General features: G+C 38.4%; 1 protein-coding gene and 1 long non-coding RNA gene across 17 annotated transcripts in view; one reads left to right on the top strand and one right to left on the bottom strand.

Moving 5' to 3' along the window:
• Positions 1–20,306, bottom strand: part of LOC138755330 (lethal(3)malignant brain tumor-like protein 4) — a 291,580-nt gene that overhangs the window by 137,746 nt on the left and 133,528 nt on the right. For all 13 annotated transcript variants that reach the window (XR_011352200.1, XR_011352201.1, XM_069921114.1 and 10 more), the window contains one exon: positions 11,609–11,685. Coding sequence is in view for 11 of the 13 variants with exons in the window: in XM_069921114.1 (XP_069777215.1) it covers positions 11,609–11,685 (77 nt within the window). In the remaining 2 variants the exon portion in view is untranslated. The remainder of the gene's footprint in view (positions 1–11,608; positions 11,686–20,306) is intronic.
• LOC138755332 (uncharacterized) overlaps positions 1–20,306 on the top strand; it is a 121,752-nt gene that overhangs the window by 2,376 nt on the left and 99,070 nt on the right. The window contains exon 2 of one of the 4 annotated variants that reach the window (XR_011352203.1): positions 11,502–11,619. The exons of 2 other annotated variants lie outside the window; for them this stretch is intronic. This is a non-coding gene — a long non-coding RNA (uncharacterized lncRNA). Of the gene's footprint in view, positions 1–11,501; positions 11,697–20,306 lie in introns of all 4 variants that reach the window. One more of the 4 variants, XR_011352204.1, reaches the window with a different exon arrangement.

The raw sequence follows: 20,306 nt of genomic DNA, 5'->3' as shown, positions 1-20,306 counted from the left end.
ACCAGTTACTGGTTTATTAAATTCCAGTCTATTTAATTGCAGAAATTCCAGATCTATTCAATGGCTTAAATTCCCCAGCTACACTGGTGAGACCTGGACTCTGCTCTCTGGAGCACTGGTCTAAAACTGGATCAGTAATTTAAGCACAATGCCACCATGCCCAGACTTAATTAAAATATAGAAGAGAGACATGAGGAATCACTTTTTACGGAGAGGGTAGTTATGATTTGAAACGCCTGCATAGTTGATGCCAAAAAAGGTCCTTAAAAAACAAATTGAAATATTACTTGTGAGAAAAAAAATCTATAGGACATGAGGAAGGAGCAGGGAATAAGACTGATGAGATTTCTCCTCCAAGATGCACAGCAAATTCAAAGCTTGAAAGGTTTTTTCTGATAGATAATTCTATTATTTATGGAATCTGTGACTTTTCATACCTTTCAACTGAGGAAAGTAAAGAATGGAATACTTCTGATTACAGTATAAATGAAAATACTATTAGGAATGTCTATCAATACACATGTACCACAGGTATTTAACATTAATCCATAAGCACACAAGTGCATGCATTGCATGAGAAGACATTTTCTGATTTTTTTACACTTGTCCTTCAAATATTTTTCTTCCAAGAAACTGAAGAACAGGATTTTCTAATTTGATCTACAACTTCTGACCTACACAAGTTACATCCACCCGCACATACATCCAAATTTTAAAAAAATCTTAATTAAAACTACTGTACAAGTTCATATTATGTATATTGGAAACTTGAATTTCATTTCAAATTGCTCCCTTAATTGCACTAAGTTGTAGTCAGAACAGCAGAAAGATTTATGAAGCGGGAAGTGGTTTTTTTTTGGCCACAGTTATTTTTATTTATTCAATGGTTGTGGGCTTTGAATGCTGAGCCAGCAATTAATTTCACATTTCTAATTACCCCTGAGAAGATAGTGGTCAGCTATCTTCTTGAACTATGGAATATCTTGAGATGTTGGTCGAGCCACAATATTGATCCGTGATTTTGAATCAACAATGTGGAGGGATTATGATGTATTTCCAAGTCAGAGTGGCTTGAAGGACAACTTCCATGTAATAGTGTTCCTGTACTTTTGATGTTCTGCCTTATCAGTTCAACAGTTCATGGCACAAATGTAACATGGTTCTGCGTATACAACTATATATGTTGTGCGTGTGTGCACTCATATGTGTATATTTATATCCTGACAAGTGTAACTATTTATAAGGGCCTAAAGAAATTATTTATTATTACTGATAATGAAATATGATCAATATTATGATTATGCAATTTGAATAAAATGATATTCTCTATTTTATTTTACTGGATTTTCAATGCCCTTCACAATGTTTAGGCCAAAGACTTTTTCCCCCTTTATTTGCCTCTGTTCTCCTCATTTTAAAATATGTAATCAAACAATTCACATATGATTAAAATGCACATTCCATATTTTATTTGTTTATTTTTATGCATTTTAACTTGACCTTGTAGAAATTACAACATTTTTTATACAAAGTCCCCTAATTTCAGGACACCATAATGTTTGAGCCAATGGTACATATAGTAGTCATGTTCAGTATTTTATTGCATATCCCTTGCATGCAATGACTGCTTGAAGACTGTGATTTATAGACATTGTCAGGTGCTGATTATCTTCTCTCATAAAGCTCTGCCAGGCCTCTACTGCAGCCTTCCTCAGCTCTTGATTGCTTCGGGGGCTTGTCCCCTTAAGTTTTCTCTTCAGCATATGGAAGGCATTTTCAATTAGATTTAGATTGGGTGACTGACTTAGACATTCAAGTTTTTAGCTTTGAAAAACTGCTTTATTGTTTTAGAGGTATGTTTTAGGTCATTGTCGTGCTGTAGGGTGAAGCACCATCCAATGAGTTTGGAAGCATTTATAGCTTCTGTATTTCTGTTCATGAAGTCTTCCACTAACACATCCACACCTGCCTCCTGAAGAGTGTTTCTGATGGCTGACAGACGTTTCAGGATTTTTCTTCATTATGATGAGAATTCTTCTGTCACCAGCAGTGGAGTCTTCCTTGGTCAAACAGTCCCTTTGTGATTACTGAGCTCATCAGTCCCTCTTTCTTCTTAATGATGTTCCAAACAGTTGATTTTAAACCCTAAGGTTTGGGTGATGTCTCTTTCTGTTTTATTCTTGATTTTCAGCCTCATAATGGTTTCTTTGACTTTCATTGGCACAACTTTGGTCCTCGGGTTGAAAAATGGCAACTACGGACTCCAAGGGTGATGAAAAGCTTAGAAGCAAGCCTAGCTCTCTGGTACCTGCACCAATAAAGCAACTAAACATACCTGAGTATTCACCAAGATCTGTGAAGACAAATGTCCCAAAGATTATGGTGCCCTGAATTGGGAGAACTATGTATAAAAAGAGCCGACTTTTGTACATGGTCAAACCAAAATGTACACAAATAACCTTGAATAAAATCTGGAATGGGCACTTTAATCATGTGAATTGTTTAATTACAAATTTAAAACAACACAGAGGAGCACAGAGACAAATAAAGGAAAAAAAAAAGTCTGTCTTAAACATTACGGAGGGCACAGTACTAAATACAGCTACTGGAAGTGATAACTGGAAATTATTTCAAATCTAGTTTGGCAACAATATTAAAAAAAAGTTTAAAATTTCATTTAAATGAATAATCAAGTTTTTAAAAAATTAAATAAAACAAATTAAAAGACTAAGCAGCAATCATTACAAGAAATCCCCTTGTGGTAAACCACTGTTATGCTATGATTGGCTGCTGCAGGCTGGACATGCCTCCCGAGACTGATCCTACCCATAGCCCCTTGCATGTTCCCCTTTCTCTTTGCTTTAATCAATCAATGAGGTTGATGGTTGTTCCAGTCTCTAGTTAGTAAAAGCCTAATAGTTTCACAGCTCCAGCCTTTTGTGATTATTGATAGGACATTAATTTTATTAACTAAAAATTTCAAGGAAGCATAGAACAATACATGAAACCTGAGAAGCTTGACATCAACCCTCAGTTACTGGATGCCCTGAACATGTTTGAGCTTTGGCTATACTGCTTTGAAAACTACCTGGCAGCGGCTGCAGACACCAACACCATGGGTGGTGAACAACTGAGACTATTCTTCTTGTGGGTCAGACCCCAAGTGTTCTCGATGATCAACAATGCCAGCTCATACTGAGCAGCTCTGGAAATTCTCAAGGCACTGAATTGCAGGAAGGTTAATGAGGTCTACACCAGGCATCTCCTGGCCACCTGAAATCAGTGACCTGGTGACTCGAGTGCCGAGTACCTGTGGGCCCTCCAGAACCTGTGCAGAGCGTGTGACTGTACGGCCATGTCAGTTGCCCAGAACAGAGAGGACCTCATCAGAGACATATACATGGTTGGCGTCCACTCTGGGTACATATGGCAATGACTACTGAAACAAACGGTACCCGATCTGCAAAGGGTGGTTGAATTTACACTGGAGGTGGCCCTCCAGAACTCAGACGATTTCTCGGCCGCTTGGTCACCACGGGCAAGGACGAGGCATCGTCCCACCCGTGAGTGACAGGTCCCCTACATTATCCCACTACTCTAGTTATATGACCTCAGCCGCCGTTGCAGATTATCTCTCCAACTGCTACTTCTGCGGGCAGGGTAAGCAGCCGAGGAAATGCTGTCCTGCAAAGAATGCAGAGTACTCCAGGTGCTGGAAAAAGGGGCATTACGCCAAAGTTTGCCAGTCAAAACCATTTGTGAAATCTAGCAGCACCATGTGCAGATAGTCGCCACTCCAGGCACTGTGATTGGCACCATCTTCCCTACCCACCAGCTACACCATGTGCGAGTCATGGGGGCCACTATTTTGGATTGTGCGCCAAACACCATCTTCCCAGGCATATGACACCACGAAGGGTCGAGTCTGGCCATCTTGGGGCCAAGGGAAGCCATCTCGGGAGCATGAGCACTAATCAGACTTGGAGAATGAATCCATACTGGCCTTTATCACCCTGAACCAGGAGGCACCGCACAAACTCGTCAAGTCCATAATGGACTTCCAGGTAAACAGGCGTGTTATCAACTGTTTATTCGATAGCAGGAATACAGAAAGCTTTATCCACCCCAATACCACTTACAACTATGACATTCTCTACCGGCCCGGCAAACATAATGTGCCCCTGGACACTCTATCCCGAGGAACATGTGCTAGTGTTCAAATGGACAGACTGCAGATTCTCCACAATGACCTTTGCCACCCCAGAGCAACTAGGTTTTTCCATTCTATCAAATCTCAGAATCTACCAAATTCTGTTGAGGAATTCCGGACTGACTAAAAAGTGCCAGGTCTGCGCTGAATGCAAACCTCAATTCTACTGGTCAGACAAGGTGCACCTGATCATGGCTACCTGCCCCTTCGAGTACCTCAGCATTGATTTCAAGGGGCCCCTCCCCTCCTCCAACTGGAATGCCTATTTCCTTACAATCATCAATGAATACTCCTGTTTCCCGTCCCATGCTTGGACATGACCATGGCCACAGTTATCAAGGCCCTCCGTAATATCTTCATGCTCTTTGGGTACCCTGACTTCATTCACAGTGACTGGGGGATATCATTCACAAGTGATGAACTGCTGGCCAGGGGAATTGCCACAACCAGGACCACCAGCCACAATCCTATGGATATTGGGCAAATAGAAAGGGAGAATGCCACAATCTGGAGAGACCATCCTCCTGGCACTGAGGTCACAGGGTCACCCTGTCTCCCAATGGCAAGAAGTCCTCCCAGACGCACTGTGGTCTGGTCACTTTTACGTACGGTCAGCAAAAATAGGCAAGTGAATGGATGTTTGCTTTCCCTTGGAAGTCTGCATCAGGGACTATGCTGCTCACCTGGCTTACCTCCCCAGGACCAGTCATGTTTCAGAAGCGCATCAGGCAATCTAAGACTGACCCGCTGGTCAAGATGGTCTGCCTTCTCCTCACTAACCTCCAGTATGCCTACATTGCCTTCGCTGATGGTCGCGAAGACTTGGTCTTAATCCAGGACCTGGCACCATCAGGGGCCTCCCTGACCACCCCAGACAGATATCTCCCCCTTTTCAACCTTCGGGGTCCCAGAACCTGCAGCTGACAACTCCCTACCCCTGGCCACTGTTGTCACCAACGATGGTACCAGCACTACACTCCCTTACCGCCCCACCTGTCCCCACCTCTTGACTGTTAACAGGCCAACCTCACAAGCTGCTCAGGATGTTATGGCAGTGCCACAATCATTGCCACGTCGCTTGCTGCAGCAGAGGAGACCCTCCCTGACAGACTTAATCTGTAAAATGTGTACATGTATAGTTGTTTCATCCTATATTTTTCTCACCCCGCAGGACTCTTCTTAAAAAGGAGGGGTGAATATGGTAAACCACTGTTATGCCATGATCGGCTGCTGCCAGCTGGACACACCTCTTGAGACCGATACTACCCATAGCCCCTTGCTTGTTCCCCTTTCTCTTTCCTTCAATCAGTCAATGGTTGTTTCAGTCTTTAGTTAATAAAAACCTGATTGTTTCACAACTCCAGACTTTTGTGATTATTGATAGTACTTTATCCCTGAAGAAAGAAATGATCGAGGGAGTGGTCATTGTCAGAGTGAACTGTCCAGAGTAGTAAGGCTTTGGCTCAAAAGGCTTCAGCGAGAACAGATAAGAGTAGAGATAGTAGGAGTTGAAGTAAGAAAGAACCATCCTATTCTAGGAACAAAAAGGATTCAGCGGGTAAGCACAAATAAGGGCAGGTTTTAGATATCATATATTTTGTACCTCTAGTCATAAACAGTGAGAATGGCAGCCAAGGCGGGGGGGGGAACCTACCAGGCAGAAGCCATGGCGATCAGGTCTCTGGCATGGAGACTGGTCCTGTAGCTAAGAAAGGAAGGGGGGAGAAGAGACAAGCTGTAGTTATAGGGGATTCCATTGATAGGGGGACAGGTAAGAGGTTCTGTGGAAGGGATCAAGTATCCTGGATGGTATGTTCACTCCCTGGTGCCAGGGTCCGGGACATCTCAGATCGAGTTTATGGCATTCTCAGGAGGGAACGTGAGCAACCAGATATCATGGTCTATGTATGGACCAATGATGTGGGTAGGAAAGGTCCTGCAAGGAGAGTTTAAGAAGTTAGGCACTAGGTTGAAGGACAGGACCACTAGGGTTGTGATCTCAGGATTGATATCGGTGCCAAGTGCATGTGAAGTTAGAAATAGGAGGAAAATGCAGCTTAACACATGGTTAAAAACCTGATGCAGGAGGGAGGGCTTCAGGTTTCTGGATCATTGGGTTCTCTTGCAGGGAAGACGGGACCTGTTCTGAGAGGATGGTTTGCATCTGAACTGGAGGGGGACTAATATCCTTCCAGGAAGGTTTGCTAGAGCTGCTCCAGTGGGTTTAAATTAGATTAGGAGTGGAATGAGAACCAGATTGCCAGAGCAGATGGAGGAGTGGAGGAGGGAAAAGATTACATGAAAATTGCGAGTACTGTTAGACGTCAATGGGTTGAATGTAGTGGAAATTTTTTAAAGTCCATCTATCACAATGTAAAGTGTATTATAGGAAAGGCAGATGATCTTAGAACATGGATTGGCATGTGGAATTATGACATTGTGGCCATTAGTGAAACTTGGTTGCAGGAGGAGCAGGACTGGCAGTTCAATGTTCCAGGTGTTTGTTGCTTTAAGTGAGATAGAATCTGAGAATGAAAGGGGGAGGGGTGGCATTGCTTGTCAGGGAAACTATCACAGCTGTCCTCAGGCAGGACAGACCAGAGGGCTCATCAGCTGAGGCTATATGAATGAAACTGGGGAATGGGAAAAGTATGACCACATTCATTGGGTTGTATTATAGGTCACCCAATAATCAATGAGAATTAGAGGAGCAAATCTGTGGAGAGAGAGCAGACAGCTGCAGGAAACATAAGGTTGTGATAATAGAGGATTTTAATTTTCTTTTTTTTAAAATATTTTATTTAGAATGTTCATCCATGTAATTATAATTGTACAGTCAATATTTAACTACATTTAAAAATTACAGTGATTACATGGTATTAATCCCTCCCACTTACCCACCCTCCCCTCCCACTATAAAAGTTAGAATAATAACAATAAATACAATATATAGTTATATAAAAGAATTATATAAAACAGAAAGTATAAAGAAAAAAAATCTATCTGGATTGCGCAAAAGATTGGCTCGCACACTGGGATCTTACAACATTCATGTTAAATAACTTAGGGGAAGAAGATTGCATGTAGATTGCATATACAGGCTCCAAATTTGTACAAAAGTTGAATATTTATTTCTCAAATTATATATAATTTTCTCCAAAGAAACAACTTTGAATTTCCAAATGCCATCTTTCTATACCCAAATTTCCATCACATTTCCAAGTCACTGCAATACACTTCCTTGCCACCACTAAAGCTATTTTAATAAAGTTGACTTGATAAAATGATTGTTTTAATTCAGGTCTTGTTCCTTCTATATTCCCCAACAAAAATAAATCTGGATTTTGTGGAATAACAATACCAATAATCTGTTCAAAACACTTGCCTAAATCCATCCAGAAAATTCTAACTTCAGAACATAGCCAAGTAGAGTGCGAAAAGATTCCAATTTCTTTACCACATCTAAAACATTTATCTGATAAGTCAGATTTCAGGGGAGATTTTAATTTTTCACATACTAACTGGGATTCCCATTCTGTAAAAGGGCTGGATGGCTTGGAGTTGTCAAATATGTTCAGATAAGTTTTCTAAATCAATATATAGAGATACCAACTAGAGAATGCAATACTGGATCTCCTACTAGGGAATGAGGCAGGACAGGTAACAGAAGCATCTGTAGGGGAACATTTTGGGTCCAGTGATAATCATGGCATTAGTTTCAAGCTAATTATGGTGGTCAGGTTTGGTCCTTGGGCTGAGATACTAAATTAGAAAAACTCATTTTGAGGAAATGAGAAAGTATCTACAATGTGTGGATTGGGATAAGTTGTTTCCAGGAAAGGATGCGTGAGGTAAATGGAGGACCTTCAAACGTGAAATTTGAGAGTACAGGATTAAAGGGAAGGTTAACAGGCATAGAAAGCCTTGGTTTTCAAGGGATATTGGGGATCTGGTTCGGCTGGTACAGGCAACATGGAGCAAAGGAGGTACTTGAAGAATATAAAAAATGCAAGAAAAGCCTCAAGAAAGAAATCAAGAGGGCTAAAAGAAGACATGAGGTTCCTTTGGCAGACAATAAAGGAAATTCCTAAGAGTTTCTACTGCAAAAGGATAATAAAGGACAAAATTGGTCCCCTTGAAGATCAGAGTGTTCGGCTTTGTATGGAGCCAAAAGAGATGGGAGAAATCTTAAATGGTATTTTTTTCCATCAGTATTCACTAAGGAAATTGGCACAGAGTTGTGGGAAGTAAGGAAAACAAGCAGTGAGGTCATGGAACTTATACAAATTAAAGAGGAGGAAGTACTTGCTGTCTTAAAGCAAATAAGGGTGGATAAAACCCCAGGGTCTGACAAGATAATCCCTTGAACCTTGAGCGAGGCTAGTGGAGAAATTGCAGGGGCTCTGGCAGAAATATTTAAAATGTCCTTAGCCATGGGGGTGGTGCCCGAGAATTGAAGGGTAGCTCACATTGTTCCGTTGTTTAAAAAAGGCTTCAAAAGTAACCCTGGAAATTAAAGGCCAGAGAGCCCGATGCCAGTAGTAGGTAAATTATTGAAAGGCGTTCTAAGAGATTGGATATACCATTATTTGGATAGTCAGAAACTGATTAGGGATAGTCAAGATGACTTTGAGTATGGTAGGTCATGTTTAACCAATGTTATAGGGTTTTATGAGGAGGTTACCAGGAAAGTTGATGAAGGAAAAGCTGTGAATGTTGTCTACATGGAGTTTAGTAAGGCGTTTGACAAGATCCCACATGGGAGGTTAGTCAGGAAGGTTCAGATGCTCAGTATTCATGGTGAAGTAGTGAACTGGATTCGACAATGGCTGGACAGGAGAGTGGTGGTGGATGATTGCTTCTCAGACTGGAGGCCTGTGACTAGTGATGTGCCTCAGTGCTGGGACCATTGTAGTTTGTCATCCATATCAATGATCTGGATTATAATAATGGTAAATTGGAACAAGTTTGCAGATGACACTAAGATTGGAGGAGTTGTGGACAGCGAAGAAGGTTTTCAAAGCTTGCAGAGGGATCTGGACCAGCTGAAAAAATTGGTTAAAAAATGGTAGATTGAATTCTTCTTTTCATCCAAAAGACTCCAGTCTCAAAGATCCCATTTCAGAAGGAGGTGGACTCTTCCCATTCCCATTTTTACCATTTCTACCATTTCTTCCGTTTCCAGAACTACCAAATTTTTCTTTAGAAGATAATGGTGAGCTACGTCTTTGTCCTCTTATATCCGGCAATGAGTCAGCAAAAATCATTGCTTCACAATCAGTTTCAAAAAACCAAAATTGATAGTCTCCATAAAAGACCTTCAGCACTGCAGGGTAAACGAAAAGTAGACTTATAACCTTTACGCCACAAAACTTCTTTAACTAGATTAAATCGACGTCAACATTGAATGACATCTTGACTCAGATCAGGATAAAAAAAGACTCTACTATTCTGAATCAAGAATGGGGTTTGTCATTGTCTCTCATTTTGTACTGCAAGTCGAAGTATTGCTTCTCTATCCAAATAACTCAGACATTGAATTATTACTGGCCTCGGGGGTTGACCAGCTGAGGGTATTCTTCTTAAAGCTCTATGGGCTCTTTCCAGTGCCAATCCCCCAGAGAAAAATTCTTGCCCTAATATTTGCGGAATCCAGTCTTTAAAGAAACGAAGAGGGTCTTGTCCTTCTATACCTTCTGGCAAACCAACAATTTTCACATTATTTCTTCTGCTTTGATTTTCCAAATAATCTATTTTTCTTTCTAGCTCCTTCTCATGATCTCCTAATTCTATGACTGACTTTTCTACCTTCAATACTTTTTCTGTGTTAGAAGTCACTTGTTGTTTACAGTCCAAAAGAGCAGTCTGAAATTTTTTAAATTCTTCAAAAAATGCATCCACATGTGTCTTAACTATATTTAATTCTGAACTTATACCAGCATTCATTTGAACCATCTCATTCATTAGAGATGTCAACACAGGTTGAATAACTGCATTTAATTGCATACATTGTGAATCCGTAAATCTCAGCTCTGCTCTCTCTGACATGGTGGTAGAACAAAGTAACTGCAGCTCCTGCTGCAATTCAACAAAAGGCATTTTAAAATAACTTTCACAATATCACATACTATTCAATTTTCAAGCCCTAATCTTTGCCTGTAGGCTCAAACATGTTTCTATTTGTGCCTTCATTTTATGTTTTGTTTTAAATGCCATGTTCATCCAAATACAGAACCTTTAATTTTGCCCTTCTATTATCTTATTAATCTCTAATTTTATCTTCTGATTTCTGTTAAATTTGCTTTTTCTCTTCCTTTCTGTCATAGTATGTTTGTCTTTTTCTGTGTCAATATCTTTCTATTCTTATCTCTTTTTCTTAGGCAGTCCGTCAAGATCGAGGATGACTTGTTTTCACTCTCATCTCTGGCTAATGCAGCCAATATGGGAACCACAGATTTTTCCACAGAAGTGGTAGGACATGCCTAACAGGGTGAATGGGTGGATTATTTTTGAGGTGCTGTGCTTCTTCTTTCTTCAACGCCAGTCTTCTGTGCGCTCTTCATGCAGCCTTGAGATTTTCAATGCCTTTGTGAATGTTCCTTCTGAATTTTGCATGGTCATGGTCATGCATCTCTTCAAGGAAGCTTTGAGAACATAGTTTAATCTTCTTATCAGTCTGGCTGGTAAGCTCCTCCCACAAGAGAACTTTAAAAAGTGTTTGACCTATCAATCTATGAGCACATTGAGTTAATTTGTTACATCTTTGCAGTCCTCTCTATCTCTACAGTTCAAGGAAATACATTACAAAAGGAAGGAATTCCGAACTCATTATGTGCCACAACCAGATTGCCAACTCTTTAAGATTAGCCCTTCAAATGCCAAAAGGAAAACAGAGTCATTGACAATTTACTTGCACTCTTTCATAAAACTCTGAGCAATCCACAAATACACATCTTGACCCATCAGAAATGCACTACGATGTGTGCCATTTGCTTCTGCCCAGTCACTTTTTGTCAAGCTAACTCTCAAGCACCAAAGCAGAGACTAACACTCAGCGTCATTTGAGAGCAAATTCGAAACCTCCAGCAGCAGTCAATATTGGCACCCAGTAAGAAAGAAGTTACTTGATTTAACTCAAGCAATTGTATTGGATATTATCATAACTTAGAAAATGAACTATTTTAAGTATAGTTTCAGCCCTCAACTGAACTATAATTGTTCCATTTTTATTTCATTACATTCAGAGAATGAAACATGGTTTGATCAACTGATAAATTATTAATTTCTGCAGGTCATCTGCACTCATTTCCCAGTGAAGAACTAAATTAAATAAACCACAACCCTATTGAAGAATTTGACAAAATGGCACTGATCTACAAAGTATATTGACTCACCAACCTTGAGGAGGAGTAAGTGGTTTGCCTTGTTCCTGACACCAGCCCACTGGGTGAATATATGGGCTACGAGCATCACACCTATTGAATAAGTAATTATCACGTTAGCAAAGAAAAATATGAAGCACATTGATGAACTATAGCTTTTGAAATGGCACTATTGGGGCATAGATCAGTTTATATTTGAATTAAATTATACATTTTTGTAGAACTAGAAAGTAGATGGAAAATGAGTGGGACTGGGAATAATTACAAAATTTGGCTGCAGCATCAGTTTACTCTAATCATAGGCACATACAGCACAGGAATGGGACAGATGGCCTACCATATCCTTTCCAGCCATCACAAATCCATCAAACTCCATTTTCTTGTACTTGTCCCATTGCTTTTATGCCATAACATTTCCAAGCTGAAATGTGGAAAATTTCTCCCTCCACCATACACTCAGAAAGTGCATTCCTGAATATTTCAGGTGAAAATATTCTTCAAATTCACTGCCTCGCACAAAGCAAAATGCTTTCCACTGAATTCTTCATGCATTTCCCTCTATACTCAGATCCTTCTTGCAGCCCCTGCTCACCTTCCTTTTAATTTCATTTCCTCTTCCCCAATTCCCATTGATATAATTATATTTACACAGTCCTTTGTTCCTTTAAAATGCCTAGTTTGGATGTTAAATCACATCATATATTTATGACATTTTTCCCCACCAAAACAGCACAGTTGAAGCATAATTATCACTATTCCCAACATGCTTCTGGTTTCAACCAAGTGACCCTACATTATGTCTCACTGACATGACACAGAGAGGAACTGGGCAAACTTAATTGGAAGGAAGAACTAGGAGAGAATGTGACAGAGGAGCAATGGATGGAATTTCTGCAAAAAAAATGTGGAAGATGCAGGATAAATAGATATCAAAAAAGAGGAAATATGAAGGAGTCATGTGATGGAGTAGTGGCCGGACGGTGACATCCAGCCCTCTCCAGAAAAGTCAGAAAAAACAAAGCAAAACACAAAGGCACAGAAATAAAAATCAAAGTAAAGTGAATATAAAGGTGGAAAGAAGATGGTGACGAAAAAAGAAAAGTCGAAACCAACGGTAAGAAAAGAGGAAGAGAAGACAACGGAAGATGAAGGAAAAGGCCTTACCTGTTCGAAGAGGCCTGCGGTGGAGAGAGAAACCCGCTCCCTCAGGTCGGTAGAATATGGACTACAAAAATGGCTCGCTGAGCCGAGTAAAAGTGCGCAACCGCGCAAGCGCGAGGAGTCGCGCATGCGCGATGCGCATGAAAAAAAACACACCGACGGGAGGGGTGACCAGCTGGGGAGTCGATCTCCACAGCCGGCAACAACAGCTGCAGAACACCTGCAGCAAGAAGAGAACATAGAAGACAACGAAAACAAGAAAGAAGAGAAGAAAAGGGCAACAAAGAAACAACAGATGGCCAACCCAGAGGAAGAAGAAGAGGAAGAGGAAGAGTACAGTGAAATAGAAGAAGAAGGGAAAGGCAAGATAAAGGATTTACTTTCTCTTATTAAAGAATACATGGAGTCATTTAAAGAATGGCAAGCGCAGGAATTTGATGATTTAAGAAGAAGAATAAACAATACAGAAGAGAAAATGAATAAAATAGATATGACCTTATCAGAAATGGGAAAAAGAATGGACAAGGTGCAAGAACGAGAAGCAGCAGTAGAAATGGAGGTAGAGGACTTAAAAAAGAAATTAGAGGAATCTAATAAAAAAGTTAAAGAGACACAAGAACTGTTAGCTCAGAAAATAGATATAATGGAAAATTATAACAGAAGAAATAACATAAAGATAGTGGGCCTTAAGGAAGATGAAGAAGGCAAGAATATGAGAGAGTTTATAAAAGATTGGATCCCTAGGATCCTAGGATGTCCAGAACTACAGCAAGAAATGGAAATAGAAAGGGCACATAGAGCATTGGCCTTTAAACCACAATCACAACAAAAGCCAAGATCTGTTTTAGTAAAATTCCTAATATATACTACAAGAGAAAAGGTACTGGAGAAAACAATGGAAAAAGTAAGAGAGGACAATAAGCCACTGGAGTACAAAGGGCAAAAAATCTTCATTTATCCAGATATAAGTTTTGAACTCCTGAAGAAGAGAAAGGAGTTCAATACAGCAAAGGCGATTTTATGGAAGAAAGGGTATAAATTTATACTAAAGCATCCAGCGGTATTGAAAATATTTATTCCAGGACAACAAAACAGACTATTCTCGGATCCAGAGGAAGCACGAAAATTTGCAGAACAATTACAAAATAGACTGAGAGAAGAAGACGTGTAATGAGAGTACAAAAGACTGCAAACTAAAAAGACATAAGTTTTGAGCTCCTGAAGAGGAGGAAAGAGTTCAAAACATCGAAAACGATCTTATGGAAAAAAAAACTATTCTCAGATCCAGAGGAAGCAAGGAAATTTGCAGAACAACTACAAAACAAACAGAGAGATGAAGACATGTAATAAGAGTAAAAATGACCACGATTTATATGTATGTGGGTAAAGAGGTATATGTGTGTATATGTATAATGTGCATACATGAATGTATCCGTATTTAGAGGGAAATATAGATAGTATAGACAAGAATTAATAAGGGAAGGAAAAGGAATAGAGGGAATAAGGAGGGAATTAAAAGAGTGACCTTTGTCACATATGAAAAGCGAAATCTTTTCTGGGGGGGGCTGGGTGGGGGGGTATTACGGTCACTGCAAAATCAGCTGACGCTTGCGAGTGAATTCGCAAATCCAAATGGAGAGGGGAGATGTGGTTGTCCGACAAGGGATAAAGCACAACTCAGGAGGGGAAGGGGAGATTGGGGCTAAAGAAGTTTTAAATAGGAGAATAAGGAAAATGTTTGATGTTTTAGGAATGTTGTCTTATAAAGGATTCAAAACAAGAAAACAGAAATGGATAAGAAGGAAAAGTAATGATGGAGAAACGGAAAGGGAAGATAAACAAAGTATAAAATGGCTACGTTGAACTATATGACTTTAAATATTAATGGAATACATAACCAAATTAAAAGGAAGAAACTGCTAAATTTACTGAAAAAAGAAAAAATTGATATAGCATTTGTGCAAGAAACACATTTAACTGAATTGGAACATAAGAAATTAAAGAGAGATTGGGTAGGACATGTAACAGCAGCATCGTATAATTCAAAAGCAAGAGGAGTAGCTATATTAATTAGTAAAAATGTGCCATTTAAAATAGAAGAGGAAATAATAGATCCAGCAGGGAGATATGTAATGATAAAATGTCAGATATATTCAGTTTTGGAATCTACTCAATGTATATTCACCTAACGAAGAAGATCAAAAGTTCATGCAAGATATATTTTTGAAGATAGCAGATACGCAAGGGAACATATTAATAGGAGGGGATTTCAACCTGAATTTGGATTCAAATATGGACAAAACTGGGAAAAAAATTAACAGAAAGAACAAAGTAACCAAATTTATAATTAAATCGATGGAAGAAATGCAACTTTTGGATATATGGAGGAAACAACACCCAAAGGAAAAGGAATATTCATATTACTTAGCTAGACATAAAACATACTCAAGAATAGACCTATTTTTGTTATCAGCTCGTATGCAAGATAGAGTAAAAAAAACAGAATATAAAGCTAGAATACTATCGGACCATTCACCCTTAATATTGACAGTAAAGTTAGAGGACATCCCTCCAAGAATGTATAGATGGAGATTAAACCCCATGTTGCTTAAAAGGCAGGATTTTAGAGAATTTATTGAAAAACAAATTAAAGTGTATTTTGAAATAAATACGGAATCAGTGGAAGATAAGTTTATACTATGGGATGCAATGAAAGCATTCATTAGAGGGCAAATAATAAGTTATGTAACCAAGATGAAGAAGGACTATAATCAGGAAACAGAGCAGTTGGAAAGGGAAATAGTAAATATAGAAAAAGAATTAGTAATGAAGGAAGATATTACTAAAAGAAGAGAATTGGCAGATAAAAAAATAAAATATGAAACACTACAAACATATAAGGTGGAGAAAAATATAATGAAGACAAAACAGAAATATTATGAACTAGGTGAAAAAACGCACAAAATCCTAGCATGGCAGCTTAAGACAGAACAAGCTAAGAAAATGGTATTGGCATCAAGGAAAAAAGACAAACAAATTATATATAATCGAAAAGAAATTAAGGAAAACTTTAGAGAATTCTATGAACAATTATACCGAACTGAAAATGAAGGGAAAGAAGGGAAAATAGATGAATTTCTGACTAAAATTGAACTACCAAAACTACAAATAGAGGAACAAAATAAATTAACAGAGCCATTTGGAATAGTAGAAATACAAGAGATAATAAAAAAATTACCAAATAATAAGACACCAGGAGAGGATGGATTCCCAATAGAATTCTACAAAACATTTAAAGACTTATTAATTCTGCCCCTCCTGGAAGTAATCAACCAGATTGATGAAACACAAAGCTTACCAGATTCATGTAAAACAGCAATAATTACAGTAATACAAAAGCAAGGGAAAGATCCACTCTCACCAGCGTCATATAGACTAATATCTTTACTTAACACAGATTATAAGATAATAGCTAAACTATTAGCAAACAGATTAGCAGAGCATGTACCGAAAATGGTAAATTTAGACCAAACTGGATTTATCAAAAAAAGACGCACAACAGACAATATTTGTAAATTTATTAACTTAATTCATGCAGTAGAAGGAAATAAAGCACCTACAGTAGCAGTTGCTTTAGACGCAGAGAAGGCCTTTGACAGAGTAGAATGGAATTATTTGTTCAAAGTATTGCAAAAATTCAGTTTACCGGAGAAGTATATTAATTGGATTAAAGCATTATATAAGGGACCATTAGCGAAAGTGACAGTAAATGGACATGTATCAAAGCAATTTAACTTAAGCAGGTCAACACGGCAGGGATGCCCACTATCACCTTTATTGTTTGCGTTAGCTATAGAACCACTAGCAGAACTGATAAGAATAGATAATAATATAAAAGGAATAAAAACAAAAGACAAGAAATATAAAATCAGTTTATTTGCGGATGATGTAATAGTGTACTTAACAGAACCAGAACTATCAATAAAATAATTATATAAGAAATTGAAGGAATATGGAGAAGTGTCGGGTTACAAGATAAACGTAAATAAAAGTGAAGCAATGCCTATGAATAATGCGGATTTCTCAAAATTTAAGAAGGAATCACCATTTAGATGGCAAATGCAAGCAATAAGATACCTAGGTGTACAAGTAAACAAAAATCTCGGCCAACTATATAAACTCAATTATTATCCACTAATGAAAAAATTACAGGACGATTTAGAGCATTGGAAAGATTTACCACTAACACTAATAGGAAGGAAAAACTGTATTAAAATGAACATTTTTCCAAGGATATTATACTTATTTCAGGCATTGCCAATACAACTGACAGAGAAATTCTTCAAGGAGTTAAAGAAAATAATAAGGAAATTTTTATGGAGACGGGGGGAACCGAGGATAGCACTAGATAAATTAACAGAATGGTATAAACAAGGAGGCTTACAACTGCCAAACTTTAAAAATTATTATAGAGCCGCACAATTAAGATACCTATCAGATTTTTATCAAACAAGGGAAAAGCCAGATTGGACGAGATTAGAATTAGATAAAATAGGGGAAAAGATACCTGAACACATATTATATAAATGGGATGAAAAATTGGTACAACATAGAAGTTCTCCAGTATTACATCATCTCCTCAATATTTGGAAGAAGATTCATGTAGAAAGAAATAAAACAAATTATCAATTATCATAAATCACATTAACCATGGTACACACTTGGTTAACTTGAGTAACACAAGTTACTCCCTTTTACAATAGATAACCTTTCCTTTAGAGAATGGGAAAAAAAGGGATTAAAAGAATAGAAAATTGTTTTTCAGGAAATAGATTCTTATCCTTTGAACAAATGAAAGATAAGTACAATATAACTCAAGATACAGCGCTGGCATATTACCAATTGAGATCCTACTTGAAGGATAAATTAGGAAGCAGTTTGAGTTTGCCAGAGGCAAGTAACTTTGAATATGTGATTACAGATACAATGATAATCAAAAGATTTATAACAAATATGTATATTAAACTGCAAGAAAAGGAGAATGAGGAAACAAATGGTAAAACTAAACAAAAATGGGAACAAGATTTAAATATAAAGAAAAAATAGGAAACACGGGAGAAGTTATGTTCTGGAACGATGAGAAATACAATAAATACGAGGTTACGTATGATACAATATAACTGGATACACAGGCTATACATTGCACCTCAAAAGTTAAATAAATGGGACCCAACAGTATCTGATAGATGTTTTCGATGTAAAAAAGAAATGGGAACAACAATTCATGCAATCTGGACATGTGAGAAAGTAGAAAAATTTTGGGAAGATCTAAACCAGATATTAAATAAAATTACAGAAAACAATATACCAAAAAATCCAGAGATCTTCCTCCCAACACCCAACCCCAACCCACCAATTTTCCCCTGCAACCGCTGCAACCGTGTCTGCCTGTCCCGCATCGGACTTGTCAGCCACAAACGTGCCTGCAGCTGACGTGGTCTTTTTACCCCCTTCATAAATCTTCGTCCGCGAAGCCAAGCCAAAGAAAAAAAAAGAAACATAGAAAACAAAGAATTTGGAATTGATTTGGATGGTGCACAAAAAAGATTTGTTAAGATAGCTCTAGCCGTAGCAAAAAAATGTATTATGTCAACCTGGAAATCGGAAGATAATTTGAAAATACAACAATGGTATATAGAAATGAATAAATGTATTCCATTAGAAAAAATAACATATAGTTTAAGAAATAATATTGAAATATTCGAACAAATATGGGAGCCTTACATTAAATACAATAGCGAAAACCTACTGGGGACAATCATTACCTAAGTTGATGGAAGGAGAAGGAAATGAAAAGAATGGACTCAGTAGAATTTCTGGTGTATTTTTGTTGAGTGACAACATTGTCTGACTGGTTAAATGTATCCTAGATTGTATACCTTAAATGGACGGGGGGGGGGCGGTGGGGAGGGTGGGTTGGGAGGAGGGAGGGGGGGAAAAATGGCACTGTATATGTATGAAAAGGAAAAAGTGTGTACCATGGTTAATGTGATTTATGGTGTGAAAAATAAAAAAATTTAAAAAAAAGAGGAAATATTCAAATGGAAAAATGTTTCACCAGTGTGGCTTATAAGGGAAGTCAAAGCCAACATGAAAGCAAAAGAGAGGGAAAACAAGGAAGCAAAGATTTATGGGACGATAGAGGATTGGGAAGTGTTTTAAAACTTGCAGAAGGAAACTAAAAACTCATATGGAAGGAAAAGATAAAGTATGAAAGTAGGCTAGCAAATAATACCAAAGAAGATACAAAAAACAAGTATATAAAAAATATGAGAGGTGAGAGTAGGTATAGGAACACTAGACAAAATGATGCTGGAGAAATAATAGTGGGAGACAAGGAGATGGCAGAGGAAATAAATGAGTATTTTGCATTAGTCTAGCAGTGTGCCAGATTTCAAAGGATATCATGCAAGGAAAGTGAGGGCAGTTGCTATTTCAAGAGAGAGAGCTCAGAAAGCTGAATGCTCTAATCGCGAATAAGTCTCTCGAACCAGATGGATTGCACCATTGGATCCTGAAAGAAGTGGCAGTAGAGATTGTGGAAGCATTGGTAATAAACTTTCAGGAATCAGTAGATTCTGTCATGGTCCTGGAGCACAGGAAAATCATAAATGTCACCCCACTATTTAAGAAAAGGGGAGGCAGCAGAAAGGAAATTATAGCCTGGTTAGCCTTATGCCAATGGTTGAGAAGATGTTGGATGAGGTTGTAAAGAATGAGGTTACAGAGTACTTGGAGACACAAGACAGGATAGGCCAAACCCAGCATGGTTTCCTTCAGGTAAAATCTTGCCTGACAAACTGATTGGAATTCTTTCAGGAGGTAACAAGTTGGCTGGATAACAGTGGATGTTTTGTATTTGGATTCCAAAAGGCATTAAAGGCATTTGACAAGTTGCTGTACATGATGCTTCTTAACAAGATTAGAGCCCATGGTACAATAGGAAATATAGTGTGGGTAGAGCATTGGCTGATTGCCAGAAAGTAGAGAGTTAGAATACAAGGATCATATTCTGATTGACTGCCAGTTGCTCGTGGTGTTTCACAGGGGTCAGTGTTGGAGCTGCTTCTTTTTATGTTGTATATTAATGATTTGGATTATGTAATGAATGGCTTTGTCGCCAAGTTTGCAGATGATAAGAAGGTATGTGGAGGAGCAGGTAGTATAAAGGAAACAAGAAGGCTGCAGAAGGATTTAGACAGATTAGGAGAATAGACAGAGAAATGGCGAATGAAATATAATGTTGGAAAATGTACAGTCATACAGTTTTTAAGTGTGGAAAAAACTGAAAATACCCAGATGCAAAGCAACCTGGGAGTCATCATGCAGGATAGCCTGAAGGTAAACTAGCAGGTTGAGATGATAGTGAAGAAGGCAAATGCAATGCTGGCATTTATTTCAAGAGGAATAGAATATAAGAGCATGGAAATGATGTTGAGGCATTCTAAGGCACTGGTGAGACCTCACTTGCAGTATTGTGAGCAGTTTTGGGG

The sequence above is a fragment of the Narcine bancroftii genome, chromosome 2 (assembly GCF_036971445.1).
Source record: "Narcine bancroftii isolate sNarBan1 chromosome 2, sNarBan1.hap1, whole genome shotgun sequence".
Lineage (NCBI taxonomy): Eukaryota > Metazoa > Chordata > Chondrichthyes > Torpediniformes > Narcinidae > Narcine > Narcine bancroftii.
The sequence above is the reverse complement of the archived record's forward strand: the minus strand, read 5'-3'. Positions and strand labels throughout refer to the sequence as shown.